Genomic DNA, 15,899 nt, shown 5'->3' on the forward strand with positions numbered 1-15,899 from the left:
CATTACTATCCTACTGTCCTCCATTAGACAACTCGGTGTCCTGCTGCTACAACTTAACATCATTCTATCTAGTATATAATATATGTTGATAATTGTGATACCATTTATCAATGTAAATGAAACCAACATGTGAACAGGATTTACTTACACAGGCACAGATGCATTGATAGCATTGATTGTTCATACAAAATTGTTATTTTTAAAGGCATGCAATTTGTCAGGGTTAAATTCTTTATTTCTACAGTAACATCTCATTTTAATGTGGAAGGGGTGGCCTGGCTGACAATTTTCTACACCCAGTCTCTACAAGAACATGCTGTTGATACAGAGTCATACCCACATTACGACTCACACATACACAGTAATGCAGTCAGAGTCATGCACACAATGACTTGTGATCATTTTAGATAACATGGCACTGAATGAAAGAATAGGCATTTCCTGGGCCAGGTTATTTGGCTTGCGGGCTAAATAAAGGTTAAATAATGATAAATAATGGTTAAATGACTCTTGACTGCTGTTGCAATTACTGGCTGCTTTGGTACTGTGTTTATTATTATCACAGAGCAATACTATCTGCAGTTTTGAACCAAATGCAGTTGACATAGCTCTATAGTTATTCTTATGTTTTATTTTAATTGTCACACTATCCTGACATATTTTCTGCAAATGGAATGGCATGTGAAGTAAATTATAGAGATCTGTATGCAGTTCTTACAACTCCCTGATCCAGGGTTTGGTCTTGAATATTTGTTGGCACTGCATTAAAACTGAAAATATATTGTGTTTCAAGAAAGGAGCTACAGCACGGAATCATTGGAAAATGTGGAATGCTCCCAGGGTGAGTGTAATGTGAGTGTAAAGCTCAGCATCAGTATCAATGTTAAGAGTGAAAATCAGATCATTCAAGCATAAAAATCAGGATTATTATGAGACTTTGGTGCTCGCATTTAACCAATTCAGTGTCAGAGGTTTGTATGTTCTTTAATGATATTCATAATTTAACATACTGTCTAAAGAGTTTTGGTAGTGTTAATTCAGAACATACTTCCAAAAACATTGTATTTTTAAATTTCAAAACAAAATAAATTCTTAAATACCACAATCATAGTTATCAGTTCCTTAGAAAATTGTATTAATGGTAATAATCATAATCCTAACCTTTGGAAAAAATACTTTGTATTGTTTTGTAAATTAAACAAAGCACTATGAAGTGCTGCTCATAAGACAATTATCTGGAAAATACTGGTATACATATGATAGAGGATATATATAGACAATAAATGATATTCCACTTTCTTTCTTAATAGAATGAACATGAAGGACCTTCAGAGAAAATGTGGAAAGTATTTTCAAGTATACATTCAGAATATAAATCCTGAGTTTTACTACAAGCAGTGTAAAACAATTACACTTCTAATATAAAAAATACTGATTAATTACTTTGACTTAACTGACATCTGCTGGCAATGTTTATGAACTACATATGGAATATACGATTTATAATACATTTCCAGCACATTTCCCCCTTTGTGAATTATAAGTCACATCAGCCAACTATCCCTGTCGTCTGTTGTCAGACTCCGTCTAGCCAGGCAGCAAGACACACGGTGTGGAAAACATCCCCTTCCTGCTTTGCAGGAAGTGGGTAAAAGCCACCCCATACTCCTGTCACTATACACATCAGCACCATTAGTACAGGCTGAATCATGGAGAATTAATAAAGGGATGAAACATAGTCAGTCAGCCCCTATGGACTCACCGATGGTTATAAATGGACTTTCTGCCACTTACATATGCCACCAGTTAACAGATTTTCCCAACCGTCATCATCCAGGATTTCTCCTCAGTATCGTGGCCAGGTGCGAGCTCCATCACAGACCGCCACCAGGGCACACCCCCCAGAGTCTGCAAGACATATGATGTGCTATGCCATGTGGCCCCCTTCCACATGAATGTAGGCTGTAGTTATAGTGGTCTGTAATCCCTTTTCACCCGCCAGCTGGGCCTTGGCTGCCTTTCACCAGAGGTTCCCGGAACAACGTCAACTGGGCAAATCATGACCATCAGCTTCACTCAACGAGGCTCGATGTGGGTTGCCTTCTGATTCTTCTTACATACTGTAAGTACAGCAGTTAAAATTTGCCTGCTAAACATGGTTACATTGATAATGACACCAGCCACGGTATAATCAACGTCATTATGGATTCACACAAGCAATTAAGCAGATTAATGTCTTCTCATCTTCCAAGGTCTTGAGCCGGAGTTGTTGGACCAGTGGACAGAGGAGAGGTTGCTAGCACTTCACTCAGCTGTTGCTGGTCATAATTGCAGAGGTGTAGGAGATAATTATGTGTGAGTGTTTAACTTTCTGCCCTGGGTTAGAGAGGGTTTGGCGCCTTTGAATGTACACTATATGGACAAAAGTATTCGGACGCCTGACCATTACACCAACAGGGACTGTAATGACATTGTATTCAAATACATATACTTTAATATGGAGTTGGTCCCCCCTTTGCAGCTATAACAGCTTCCACTCTTCTTCTAAGGCTTTCCACAAGATTCTGGAGTGTTTCTGTGGGAATTTGTGCCCATTCATTCTGTAGAGCATTTATGAGGTCAGGCACTGATGTTGGACAAGAAGGCCTGGCTCGCAATCTCCGTTCCAGTTCATCCCAAAGGTGCAAGATTCTTAAAACAGCTGCTACCTGAAATTGGCACTCCGTTATTAAATCTTATCAATGTCTTCCTTACGTTTGGACATGTACCTTAGTCCTTCAAATTAGCAGTCATCAAGCCTATTTTGAAGAAGCCCACTCTAGACCTGAATGACCTGTCGAACTACATCTCAACTCTCTCATTCCTTAGAAAATCTTAGAAAAAGTTGTAACAGAGCAACTTTGCTCATTTTTACAGTCCAATAATATTCTGGAAGTCTTTCAGTCTGGATTTAGACCACATCACAGCACAGAAACCGCTCTCCTAAAAGTACTTAATGACCTACTTCTATCCTCTGATAATGGCTGTATCTCCCTATTTGTGCTCATAGACCTAAGTGCAGGCTTCAATACCATCGATCATCTTATTCTATTAGACCGAATTGAGAACCTGATTGGCATTAGTGAAAAGGCTCTATCCTGGTTCAGGTCTTATCTTTCAGAGTGGCATCACTTTGTCTTCATTAACAATAAGTCTTCCAAACTCTCCAGAGTAAGACATGGAAAACCACAAGGATCCGTGCTTGGACCTTTGCTCTTCCATCAATACACAATGCTGAAAAGCTAATCCATGCTTTCGTTACATCCAGATTAGACCACTGTAATGCCCTCTTGTCAGGATGTGCATATGCCTCCCTAAAGCCCCTTCAGTTGGTTCAAAATGCAGCTGCTCGTATTCTAACCAGAACAAAGCGCTTTGAGCACATCACCCCAGTATTAGCCTCCCTCCACTGGCTACCTATCAAATACCACATTGACTTCAAAATACTTCTCCTTACATTTAACGCTTTAAATGGGCTTGTTCCTCCCTACTCTTTGCCCATATTCTCCAAAACGAACTCTATGTTCCCAAAGTGTGGGACTTCTCATTGTTCCAAGAGTGGGCAAAAGTACTATAGGCGGTAGAACCTTTTCGTACCGAGCCCCTCTTTTGTGGAACAATTTACCCACGAAAGTTCGGGGAGCAGACTCTTTCTCTGCCTGTAAATCTAGGCTAAAAACTTTGAAAACTTGAAATCTTTATTTCAAATCTTTTAGTTGAGAGACACAGCACGGTGCTGACATTGATCGTAGAGTCTCTGGTGGACTAAGTGGTCATTGCTGTCACTACACCATCGCCTGGTTTCTCTGTTTTCAGCTGATCTGGCTGTGGTCTGGCTTCCTTGAGCCTCTCCTGACTGGCTCGCCAATTCAATGTGATGGCTGCTCCCATTTTTATGGATTATTGTATATGATTCAAAAGACATACAGTAAACCGGGCTGGTCTGCGCAACTCTGAAGCACCTTCTGAATGCACTCTCTATTTATACTTTCCTCTGGCTCCTTCTGTTGTGGAGCTTAAACTCAGACTCCTCCTTCAGTTTCATACCACATTCCCCTGTACACCATTGTTTCTCATTCTGGCATTGTTCCCACTCCATATCCTGCCTTTGGTTTACACCATTATTTCCACAGTTCACACACTTAAAAAATATAAAAAATACTGATAACCTACTTTGACTTAACTGACATCTACTGGCAATGTTGATATGAACTACATGTGGAATATATGATATGATATATTGTAATACTTCTCCACCACACTGTCTTGACCTGCATTCATCTTTTTGTTGTTCACTCATCCCTCCATCCTGCCATTCACCACATTTCATTTTTAAGGTCTTACCGCTCGGTCACCTTTGGCTCGACAGCGACCGTACCACGTACGCTGCCTCAGGTCAAATCACCCAACGCTCATTGAAAGCCATACTGATCCACACTCGTCTTTTGCTTGTTCACTCATCCCTCCATCCTCCCATTGACTTCATTTCATTTTTAAGGTCTTAGTGCTAGGTTACCTTTCGGCTTAGGGTCATAGTACCTCATATGCTGCCTCAGGTCAAATCATCTGACACTCATTGATACTCATACTGACCCGCACTTGTCTTTTTGTTGTTTATTCATCCCACTTAACAACACTTTGGCAACCATCCAACAACACCCTGGCAGCCACCTAACAACCACTTAGCAACTTCCTGGCAACCACCCAACAATGCACTAGCAACCAACTATTAACCACTTAACAACACCCTGGCAACCACCTAACAACGCCCAAGCAACCACGTCATATAACTTAGTAACCACCTAGCAACCACCTAGCAACACCCTGGCAACCACCTAGCAACACCCTGGCAACCACCTTATATACCTTAGCAACCACCTAGCAACATTCTAGCAACCATCTAGTAACGCCCTGGCAACCACCTTGCAACAGCCTAGCAATCACATTGTACAATCCAACTGTAATCCATCTGGTCTGACTCTGATCGGTGTGCTTGTATACAGCTAAGCTGTACCCGCACTCGTCTTTTGCTTGTTATTCATCCCTCCATCCTCCCATTCACTTCAATTCATTTTTCAAAGTCTTACCACTCGGTCACCTTTTAGCCTACGGTCACAGTACCTCATATGCTGGCTCAGGTCATGCCACCCAACACTCATTGAAACCCATACTGACCCGCACTCATCTTCTATTAATTGATTCATCCCTCCATCCTCCCATTCACTTCAGTTCAGTTTTGAAAGTCTTACCACTCAGTCATTGTTTGACCAATAGCCACGGGATCTGATGTGCTGCTCTGGGTCATGTGACCCAACACTCACCAAAGGTGGGTGTGTCCATAGCAATCATATTGTTTACCCTAGCAACTGCTTAGCAACCACTTAGTAACACCAAAGCAACTCCCTAGCAACCACTTAGCATCACTTTTGCAACCACCGAGCAATGCCCGAGCAACACCCAGCGACCATATTGTTTACCCTAGCAACCACTTAGCAACACCCTGGCAACCACCCAGCAACACCCTGGCAATGCCCCAGCGACCACCTAGCAACACCCTAGCAACCACCTAGCAACACCCTAGCAACCACTTAGCCACATCCTAGTGATCGTCTCATATAGTTTAGCACGTTTTCGCTGCCGGGTCATAATCACACTCTGCATTTTCTTCAGAAAAATTTTGAGGGGGTGGTGTAATAGTGGGTCAAGTGCAATACTGAATTGTGGTGCATTATTCTTGCTTGTGTGTAGCTGTTAATTGTACTTGCATATGAGTGGTTACTAGCTAACCTTCAGGGGTGATAGTGCAATAGTGGCCAGTGCAATATTCTACTGCAGTGCAATTGGTGTGGCTATTGGTAAAATATAGTGTTGTGGAAACTGACCATTTCTACTGTTTTCATTCCTACGGGTTAAGCGCAATATAACAGGTGGAGGGCAATTAAGTACCTTAGAGGGTGTACTAGTTGGATCCATTCCTATCGGGCAAGTCGCACACTGCCCCCCCTTGCGCTGACATCTAGAGTGGCATTGTATGCTTTTTTTTTTTGTTTTTTTTGTTTTAATCTTTTGAATTTGTGTTGTGTTGTTGTTTGTTTGGGAAAGTGTGCCACAAACTAGTGTGTAATTGTGTGAAGGGGGAGTGCAACGTGTGTGTCCATTGTGGGGTTTTTTTGAAAGGGGGGATTCTTCTAGATATACTCCTGCATACTTGTTCTGCCTCTTATACCTGGACTTTGACTGTGTTTTATATGCCCTGATCTGTGACCACGTTAGTATCTGCACTCTGTGTTGCTTTTTATGAACTTTCCTATCTTCTGTTTGCATTCAGTTTTTTTTTAACTTCCATAATAAAATGCATACTTTGTACATCAGTCTGAGTACTCTGTCCAATTCTGTACTGGTGAGCTTGCGCAGGGAAGGTTTCAAACCTGGGCAGGGCAGGGTTCTCCCACCCATCGACGGGAGTGGCATAGTCCATTATATCTAGACAGCATTAACAGTACTCTTTGGTGACGTATTAGAGGCTACATATATTTAATCAAAGCAGCATGTTATGCTCCACTGCATTTCTTTACATACAAAATGTGAAGTTTGGATGCAAAACAAATAGCTATATAATTGTCACAATCAAAATACATAATCTGATACAGCTTCATTGTATTTGCGCATTAGCTGAAGCACATTCATACCTTTGATATCTTCATAAGGCTGTGGTTGGGCTCTGACTCTGATCATTTAGATTGGTGATGCAGGGTTAAGTTTAGGGGTAGTGAACTCTGTAAAGATTACTGTTGGATTTAAATGGAGAAATCTGCAGTCAGGTGTTGAGAACGGCATCACAAGAATGTCACAGGCAAAACGAGTTGACAAGTTTCTCTGTTTTGAAGGTGTTGACTTTACCCTGGAGGACACCAGCCTGTGACGGAGGCCATTTCTGGGATCCTGCCATTCACCCATGTTTGTGAAGGTCTAGTGAGAGTCAGTATCACTAATGGCTGCAGGGGTCTACTTGATGGTATAGTAGCTGCAATAGACCTTGCTGTACATAGTCTGGCTCTTCATGCTGATGGTTACAGCCGTAGATGTTGTGCTTTCACTTTGCGGTGAAGTATCTGGAGTAGAGTTTGCTGTACATGGTCTGGTTGTCCACCCTGATGGCATTCCGCAGGCACTGCCAGAACCACTGCTCGGCAGAGGGGTTCTTGGGCCACTCTAGGATGCTGCGCCCGCACATCCACCTGCGCAGACGCAGGAAGTGGGAGTGGCGCAGCACAGGCTCCAGCAGCAGCAGCACGATCACGTCAGCATTGTCATCCAGCAGCCGCTGGTGAGCCAGGTACACAGCCATCTTGAAGGTCCCGCTCTGGACATACCTCTCAGTCAGCACAAAGACGGTCTTGCGGCTCTGCCTGATGCTCTGTGAGAGGTTGTCAATCATGGGAATCCCCGGCGCCCAGTCACGCTCCTCCAGACAGATGGGCGACAGCTTGTCCCCACCTTCCTCCAGCTCCACACGCAGATGGTTCAGAACCCAGTCCGACACCAGTGGGTCTTTGGTGTCATATGTAATAAACGCATCGTAGATGCTGTCTGCAGAGTTCAGATAATGATACCCCTTCATCCTGGCCCACCAGTAGTGCATAATGTAGGAGGCGTCCCAGTAGAATAGGTGCATTGTGATGGCTGTGGCCATGGTGCAAATGATAGAAAGCATGGACAAGAAGTAGACAAGGAATGCCACATTATCATTTATACATTCTCCAATGTCAAAGAGTATCACCCCTTTGCCTTTCCTCTCAGTGGGAATGTCACATGTTACTCCTGTGGCCAGCTGAGGGATCCTCACATCATTGTGGTTGATCCACAGGATGAACTCTAATATGTCACATGTACAGTGGAATGGGTTCCCCTCCAGGGACAGCATCTGGAGAGAATTTTCTCTCCCAGACTCAAATGTGGACTGGTTGATTAGGTTCAGCTTGTTGTGACTTAGATCGAGAACCTGCAGGCTCTCAGTTCCCCGGAGAAATCCTTTGCACAGCTGTGTGATTCGGTTGTGACTGAGATCGAGCCACTCCAGCGTTTTGGTGAAGTCTGACAGGTTTACAGACAACACTGATATGAAATTGTGTCTTAGATCCAAAACCTGAAGGTCCTGGAACCTTTTAAGCTTCTCCCACTGAAAACTCGTTATTGAATTGTGGCTCAAACGTAGCTTACGTATGTTCTGCGGTAAATTGTCGTAGACTTTACATGGGATCTTTCCGATGTTGTTGTGAGAAATATCTAGGTATATCAAATTCACCAGGTTCTTGAAAAGCTCGTTGTAGGAGCTGTCCCTCTCCTTCCATAGCCTGCCCAGCTGGTTGTATTGGAACTGCAGCTCTCTGAGGGAGCTGCTGTTCATCTCCTTACTGGTTAAAGTGAAAATCTCGTTGCAGCTCAGGTTCAGCACTTTTAAAGCAGGGAGGTTTTTCAAAAAATTTAAATTGTGCGTCACTCCAGCCACTCTGAAATAATGGGGGTTGTAGCTTAGGTCCAATACTTCCAGTCTTTGTAATTCTTTGAAGGCGTTATCATAGGCTAAGTCTATCTTGTTATAGGACAGGTCTAAGTACTTCAAGTCTGGCAATGAAGCAAATTCAGTTCCATTCAAAGCGGCTGCAAAGCCATTTTTGGAAAGGTTCAGACAGGAGATATTCCCAAAGCCCTCAAATTGCTCTGGGGAAATGAAGAAGAGGTTATTAGAACTGAGATCCAGAACTCGACCGGTGATAAAGCACTCGTGCTGCACAAGAACATGTGTCATTTCATACAAAATGTCTTTCTTATTTAAGTCATATCCTGTCAGAGGGGATGTGTAGGAAATATTATTGAGAAATTGGTTTCCTGTGATACCATATGCATTTACGGACTTGGGATAAAGCCTGTTTTCTGACAGATATATGAGTTTCACATTGGAAAACTTTGCAAACTCTGAGTGATCTGCACTTACAATGAAATTTGTCCCCAGGTTCAACACAGAGAGATTTTTCAGACCTGAGAGAGGCATTAAAGTATTGCTGCAAATTTGTCTAAAAACGTAACCCTCTATATGCAATGTCTCAAGGGACTTAAGTTTTGAAAAGTGTGTGGACAGGTTAAGTGTCAGAGGGTAGGACTTCAATTCGTAGTTAAAGGACAAGTCAATTTTCTGCAGATTTGGTAAATACCTCAAAAAGCTGCCCTCAGCAATAGCACTGACTAAAAAGTTATAAGACAAGAAAAGGACTTTTAGATTTGACAGAGTTTCAAACCAAGAGCTCTTTATGGTGTTGAGGCTATTCCCTGCAAGGTGCAGCATCTCTAAATTGGTGAGACTGCAGAAGGCCAGAGGGTGTATCTGAAGGGATACATTTGGGCAGGGGATGCACGGGTATGGAGCATTGTGGCATCGGGGACAGTTTCCCTGCAGCTTGAGAACTTTCAGGTTGGTCAGCTCTCTGAAATCCTCCTCCCTGAACTGCTGTATTTTGTTGGAGCCTAACTCCAGTGTTTCCAAAGACTGTGGGAGTCCTTTTGGAACATGAGTTAAGTTATTGTAGGACAATGTCAAAATGCGCAAATGAGTCAAGTGTGAGAAGCTCCTATTTCCAGCATCAAAGAATTTATTGCAAGGGTTCTGGTAATAGCAGTTGTTGGACAGGTAGAGTTCAGTGATGTTTCGCACCTCAGAGAAGCTTTTTGGGCTGAGGGATGTAATTTTGTTGTTTTCCAGCATTAGTATTTTCAGTCCACTTGGGAGTTTTTCCGGAACCTCCAGAAGAGCATTACCACACAGCTTCAATTCCTTAAGGTTTGTCAGATTGTAGAAGGTCCCTCTGGAGATTTGCACCTCATGGTTTTTGTTGGCCCAGTTGAGGTCTAGGTCTGTCAGGTTCCACAGACTATGGAAAGCGTTGACAGAAATGTTTTTAATTTTGTTTTCTGAGAGTGTAAGCACAGTGGCGTTCCCCGTGATTCCGGCAGGCACCTCTTTCAGTCCACGGCGCTCACAATTGAACACAATGGCATTGGTGTCATTGTCCACAGTGACGTCACATGGTAGTGTCCGGGAGACCCATCTGCATGCAGCATGCCTGAGCAGAGAGCACAGTAGAAGGATGTGCACATTAGTCCAGCAGCGCATGAGTACCTGCAAAGACAGCAGTGTGTCACTTGCATACCAGAACACAGCTTTGTGTCCAAGGTCTAAATATGCTGGGGTGATATTAACACATACTAAAATGGAATCACTGTGGAGGCACAATTCTGTGCACACCCAGCACCCAGTTTTGGTTATATGTACATTTTATACACATTATTCATTATTATATGTTATTAATATTAATATAACATTAAGCTGGGTCCCATAAACTGACTTTGCTCTGCCAGCGTCAAAGATGGGAAGGTTGTTCTTGTCTTGTCCCTTACAAGTACCTGGCAATTTATCAGGTGCCTGTGAGTTGTTTAGATGAAGTCAGTGGAGTAACACCTATCCTCCAATGAGCACCCACTCAACTGTAGTGTATTGTGTGACTTGTGAAAAATAGCTGTTGGCTGCATGCAAGTGTGATGGAGGATTATGTTCATCTTACCACTGCTATCCTGTGCAAGCGCTGAAGTTGTCTTGGTGAAAATCTACCAATATTGAAATACTGACTTTGAATAGGAAAGTCACCCTGGGCTCAGCCTTAAATCTGCTATCACATGTAACACGTTATTTACCTCTTTCACTTTATTCAACTCTTTAGAAAGGACAGATCAAACTAATCAGCAGCAGGAGTAGCCCTGCACCTTGAAGAAAGGATGAAGTATTTCTGTAAATCCCAGCAAGAAAATTTTGATTGGAAAACAAGAAAGTGATCATTGGATCCAATGAAGACTACAACACTAAAAAGAATTAAACTATAAAGAAAGCTTATATTGAAAGGGGGATATTGTTACGAGCCCAAAAACCCCACAGGCACAGTGAACGCCTGGTCTACCCCCCTGTCTAGCTATACCGCAAACCTAGACCTGGGGAAAAAATGAAGCTAAACCATTTATCTGATGGTTTGGGCCCTAACCTAGTGTGTGTTGTGGGTGCATGTTAGGTGCGGGTCTAACCCGAACAAGGAGCAAGAAAAGAAAACAAAACACGGCACATCTGTCAAGTCTGCCCTCCCTCTTATCAGTTGAGAGGAAGATGACCGATGACGGGTGGTTCAGTTCTGCTTCCAGGTCTCCTGCCTGGCACCTTTGCTCCATCTTCTTTGTTCAATTATTTTATAAAGGTTGGAAAACACAAAAAAAAGGAAAGCAAAAAAACCCACACACACTGCCATGTGATGAGGCAAAATAAACGTGATGCATCCACAGGTAGAAGGGCAGGTGTTCCTTCAAAAGCCTCTTTATGCACCCAAAAATATGGTATATAATCTCGCAGCTATATACTTAGCTAGGCTGCGGGAAGCGACCCCATTCAAAAAGTGCCGAACGACACCAAAAACACAACCCATCTGCAGGAAAGCTTTTTCCCAATGAAAGAACACAAGTGCCCTCAAACAGCCCCTGCCAAACCAACTTCTACCACTTCTTCTTCTTTTCCTGCCACCTGCTATCACCTCTCTTTCTTGTCAAGTGGTCTTTAAAATTTACTGCCCTGGAAGGGAAGGGAAGGTACTGCCCTGCTGCGCTTTGGTAACGACGCAGTGCGTGCCAAATCAAAGGAATAAAATATAACAACCTGTGTCAGTGTTTGGAGTGAGCCAAACCTAACAATATGAATAAGGGCCACTTAAACTATCCCTCAAAAAAGAAACCAGATTTAAACTGTGAATATATATCCAGAAATGTAAAACTGAACCACTGAAGTTGTCAATGTTTCAATGGAGTTTTTCTGTTTGCTTTCAGGAGGGAATGAGTGTCTCACTGCGGTTGTTTTGTATTGTTTTGATACATTCACATTTCCAAGCTGTTAAAGTACATCAGTTCTGACAAGGCTGTCATCTCACATTCAGTAAAAACAGGATGTGGAGAAATACAGCAAAATATATAGATTATTAGTCAAAACATGTTGCGCTAAAATTACAGTATAGATAGTCTGCAGGAGAGTATTGTGTTCAGTTCTCTGGGGCGCCAAATGACCTTTTTTCGTGGACAGAATGCCTTCTGTGCTACGAAACGCATAAATTCATGACGAAACCATATAACACCGTAACGACTTTTTTCCACGAAAAGCACAAACGCGTTAGCATTGTGTCCACGAAATACTGAAGCTGCTTTAACTTTCGTAGACATCAGTATTTCATGGACACAATGCTAACGCGTTTGTGTTTTTCGTGGACAAAAGGCGTTACGGTGTTATATGGTTTCGTCATGAATTTATGCGTTTCGTAGCACAGAAGGCATTCTGTCCACGAAAAAAGGTCTGTTACATTTGGCGCCCCATACAGTTCTGGTCACCACACAGTATAGTGGACATGGAAGCTCTCGGAAAAGCACAGAGAAAAGCTACAAGATTAGGTAAAAGTCTTGTAGATGAAAAAATGACTTACTTTCATGAACCTCAATTAAAAGAGGCTCAACGTAGTTTATGTGATTAAACATGTAAAAGGGATTCATAAGGTGTAACACTAGGGATATATCAAGCAAAGTTCCATTGAACCAGAAGATGGGCACAGTTAGAAATGAGCTAAAGTACATTTCTGTCCAACCAGTGCAGCAGTGTAGCCTAGTGGTAAAGAGCAGGACTCGTAACTGAAAGTTTGCTGGTTCAGTTCTCTCCTAGGCACTGCTGTTGTACCCTTGTTACTTAACCCAAAATTGACTCTGTAAATATCCAGCTGTGTAAATGGGTAACATGTAAAAAATTGTAACCTATGGCAGTTGCTCTGCTAAATGGCAATAATGTAATGTAACCAAACCAAATCCAGCACAATGATATTTTCACTGATATCTGCTGTTGTGTCTAGTTTTTGTGTTTTGTTTGGTTATTACAGTTATTTAAATATTTATTTCAGTTGTATTTATTTTATTTTTACAACTGTATTTGATGCTCTCATTTTTGATGCAGGACCAGAGACACAGAAAAAAAGGCTGCCATCATAATTACAATAATTACGACCCAATCCAAGCCTTTCCTGTCATTATAACGTTCTTATGTTCCTTATTCTTGTCTTAATATATATATATATATATTTTGCATGAGGACACATTCTTCAGTTAATGAAACAAATGCCCTTGTTCAGACTTCACTGTGTTTCAGCTGATATCCTCAATACTGAAGGTTAAGCACAGCAAAATTCTATTGACTGTGGGATGTGATAATGTACAAAATATTGCAAACTTACCATTTTATACATTTTCTTTAGTCAGTCCCTGGAGACCCTGTCCAGCAAGCACATCTAAGAGAATGAAATAGAAACTTTCTGAAAATGCTGTCTGTGGTTCTCATAGCGTATTACTGAAAAAGAGGAAGTTGTATTAAGAGTGCTGGGGGGGTAGTTCTGCATTAAGCAGTGCCCATGCTGCTGTGCGGAGACATGCTCTGTCTGTCTACTCTAAAGCTTTGTGCAGATCTTCATGTACTGGTATTAACAAAGCATTAAGCTTAAGCTTCCTTCCATATTTAATCAACTGTATGTAGGAGCCACACGAGGAGGAGCCAACAGGGGGAACTGAAACCAAGAGGACTTTACCAGTCCTGCTAACAGCAGAGCTCCTCTTCTGGTTCAGGCAGGGACCAGCATTATTATTGTCTGTGCTCATGTACTTACAGGTAGAATTTCAGGGCACAGTAACTTTATGGGGAAGTTCTGCTGATTCACTTCCCATATTCTCAGGGAAGGGGTTTTGTTCTGTGTGCCCTGTACAGTATAATTAGTAGTCTTTGGACCAGAGCCTTGGTTTCTAATCTGCAAACAATGCAGATGTAAGTCTGACAGACAGATTTAGACAGACCGATCTTAACTGTTTGTACAATGTATTTAGCTGCATAGCCGTTACATAGCATAACATTCATATCAAACCAAACTTCCTCATTTCTATCAGCGTCAGTTGAAACAAAGTCCATTTTTACACTTAAATTCCACATGTTGCAATATGCTTTTATACCAATGAAAATCCTCTCTTTTTAAATTTCTATTTTTATAGCACTATTAATTCTGTGGTTGAGTTTTCTAAAACAATAAATAGGCCTACTATAAATGCATGGTGTAGTGACATTTGTGAAAATAAACTATGTTTAATGTTACCTTTGCACACATGTGTGCGTAGTCTGAGGCAGGTAGAAGGGATTCTTTCAGTATTCAAGACAACAAACACAGTTTTTGTGGGTGTGCATGGTCACTGAGAATAAACATGTGTCCTGCATGTAAAGCCTGAAGATGAAGTACTTCACAGAGACTTTCTGTACACATGTTCACTCATTTCATTCTATTATCTGTCCCAAAAATACAATAGAATGTATTCCTGTCCAAAGAGCAAATCAGGAAGTAGCTGTTTGGGTTCTTACGCAATGCGAGAAGCTCACTGTTTGAAGGAAATCTTAACTCTAGCAGTAAAAAAAATTGGCCTCTTTTGGACTCTTTGAGTCAAGGCACCAACCTGTCTATTATAGGAATCCATGACTTGCATAGTAATACTGAGTTTAACCCTTCAAGTTAGATGCAATGTGTCCTACACATGTTCATATATATAAGTGCCATGGGAATACGCCACAATAGGCATTTCTATATCCCCCACAACATCGAAAAGTTAAAGTTTATAAACTGGAAAAAAAGGGATCAACCTGCACTTCATTGAAGACTCAAAATGTCTAAAGACCACCATCTATAGTTTGACAGCCATACAACATTTGTTACCTCTTAAAGAAATGGAGCACTATTACATGCAGTGTTGTTTTTTCCAAGGTTGTTTGTTTTTCTTGTTTTTTTGCTGTACCTTTGGGCAAAGTACCTAACCTAGCCTAAGTAACTATCCAGCTGTATAAATGGATGCAAAAAAACATGCAAAACTGCAGCCTGTGTAAGTCACTCTGGGTAAGAGTGTCTGTTAAATGATAATAATGTAATGTAATGTAAGGAACATTGTGTTCAGATGGTTTTACATGAGAAATTTTAGTAATAGTTACATTAATGTTGCTGTATTTCCCATGTATAGAAAAAATGTGCTAAAGCTAAGTTGAGAAAATTTAACTCCAAAATAATAATTTAAAACAGTTTACGAAACAACTGGGTCATACAATGCTTGTGCAGACGTCTTAGAAGCCTGAACATCATATAAATGTGGCATCAAAGCTGGCAGGTATTGAATTTGGACTTTTCAAATGAATATCAAAAGCCAATGCACCTTTTCATGTAATGTTTTAAAATATGAAATACACTTGTTCTGTCATTAAACCTTCTCTTTAAAGAGAGTTTCTGTGAGAAAAATAACCTGATTGCTACATCATTATGTCCTTTGATGAAGATGGACACGGTAATGATATGCCAGAGCAAGTGTTAACTCCAGTCACAGTTCCCCATAAAGACTGTACTTTTTTATCATCTTTAACACATGGTCAGTTATATAATCATAGACATTATATTTGAATAATCTGATTCATATCATTTTAATAATCTCATTCTCAAGATGATATCTACAGTACTCCTTCACTATAATGTCCTTTGATGACCTGGGTTTTTTCATGCTTTGATCAATACATTTGAAAGATGTGGGTAGATAGTTTTCACTAGCTGCAAAATTTTGCACAATGATGATAATTGATAAATAAAGTGTTTTACTTTACAAAATTACAAAAAATCATGAAAATCTTTCTTCATTAATGAAAATGTTATATTTGATAGCATAAGTGTGAA

The 15,899-nt window shown here is 41.2% G+C and overlaps 1 protein-coding gene across 1 annotated transcript; it reads right to left on the reverse strand.

Annotated features, from left to right (window-relative positions):
- Nucleotides 1-7,129: 7,129 nt before the first annotated feature.
- LOC118785977 (toll-like receptor 8) lies at nt 7,130-13,524 on the reverse strand. The gene is made up of 2 exons (XM_036540953.1): nt 13,392-13,524; nt 7,130-10,213 (listed from the first exon to the last, which is right to left on the reverse strand). Exons 1-2 carry the CDS (start codon nt 13,401-13,403, stop codon nt 7,133-7,135), a joined length of 3,093 nt encoding a protein of 1,030 aa, XP_036396846.1. The 5' UTR covers nt 13,404-13,524; the 3' UTR covers nt 7,130-7,132.
- Nucleotides 13,525-15,899: the final 2,375 nt, after the last annotated feature.

The sequence above is a fragment of the Megalops cyprinoides genome, chromosome 11 (assembly GCF_013368585.1).
Source record: "Megalops cyprinoides isolate fMegCyp1 chromosome 11, fMegCyp1.pri, whole genome shotgun sequence".
Classification (NCBI taxonomy): Eukaryota; Metazoa; Chordata; class Actinopteri; order Elopiformes; family Megalopidae; genus Megalops; species Megalops cyprinoides.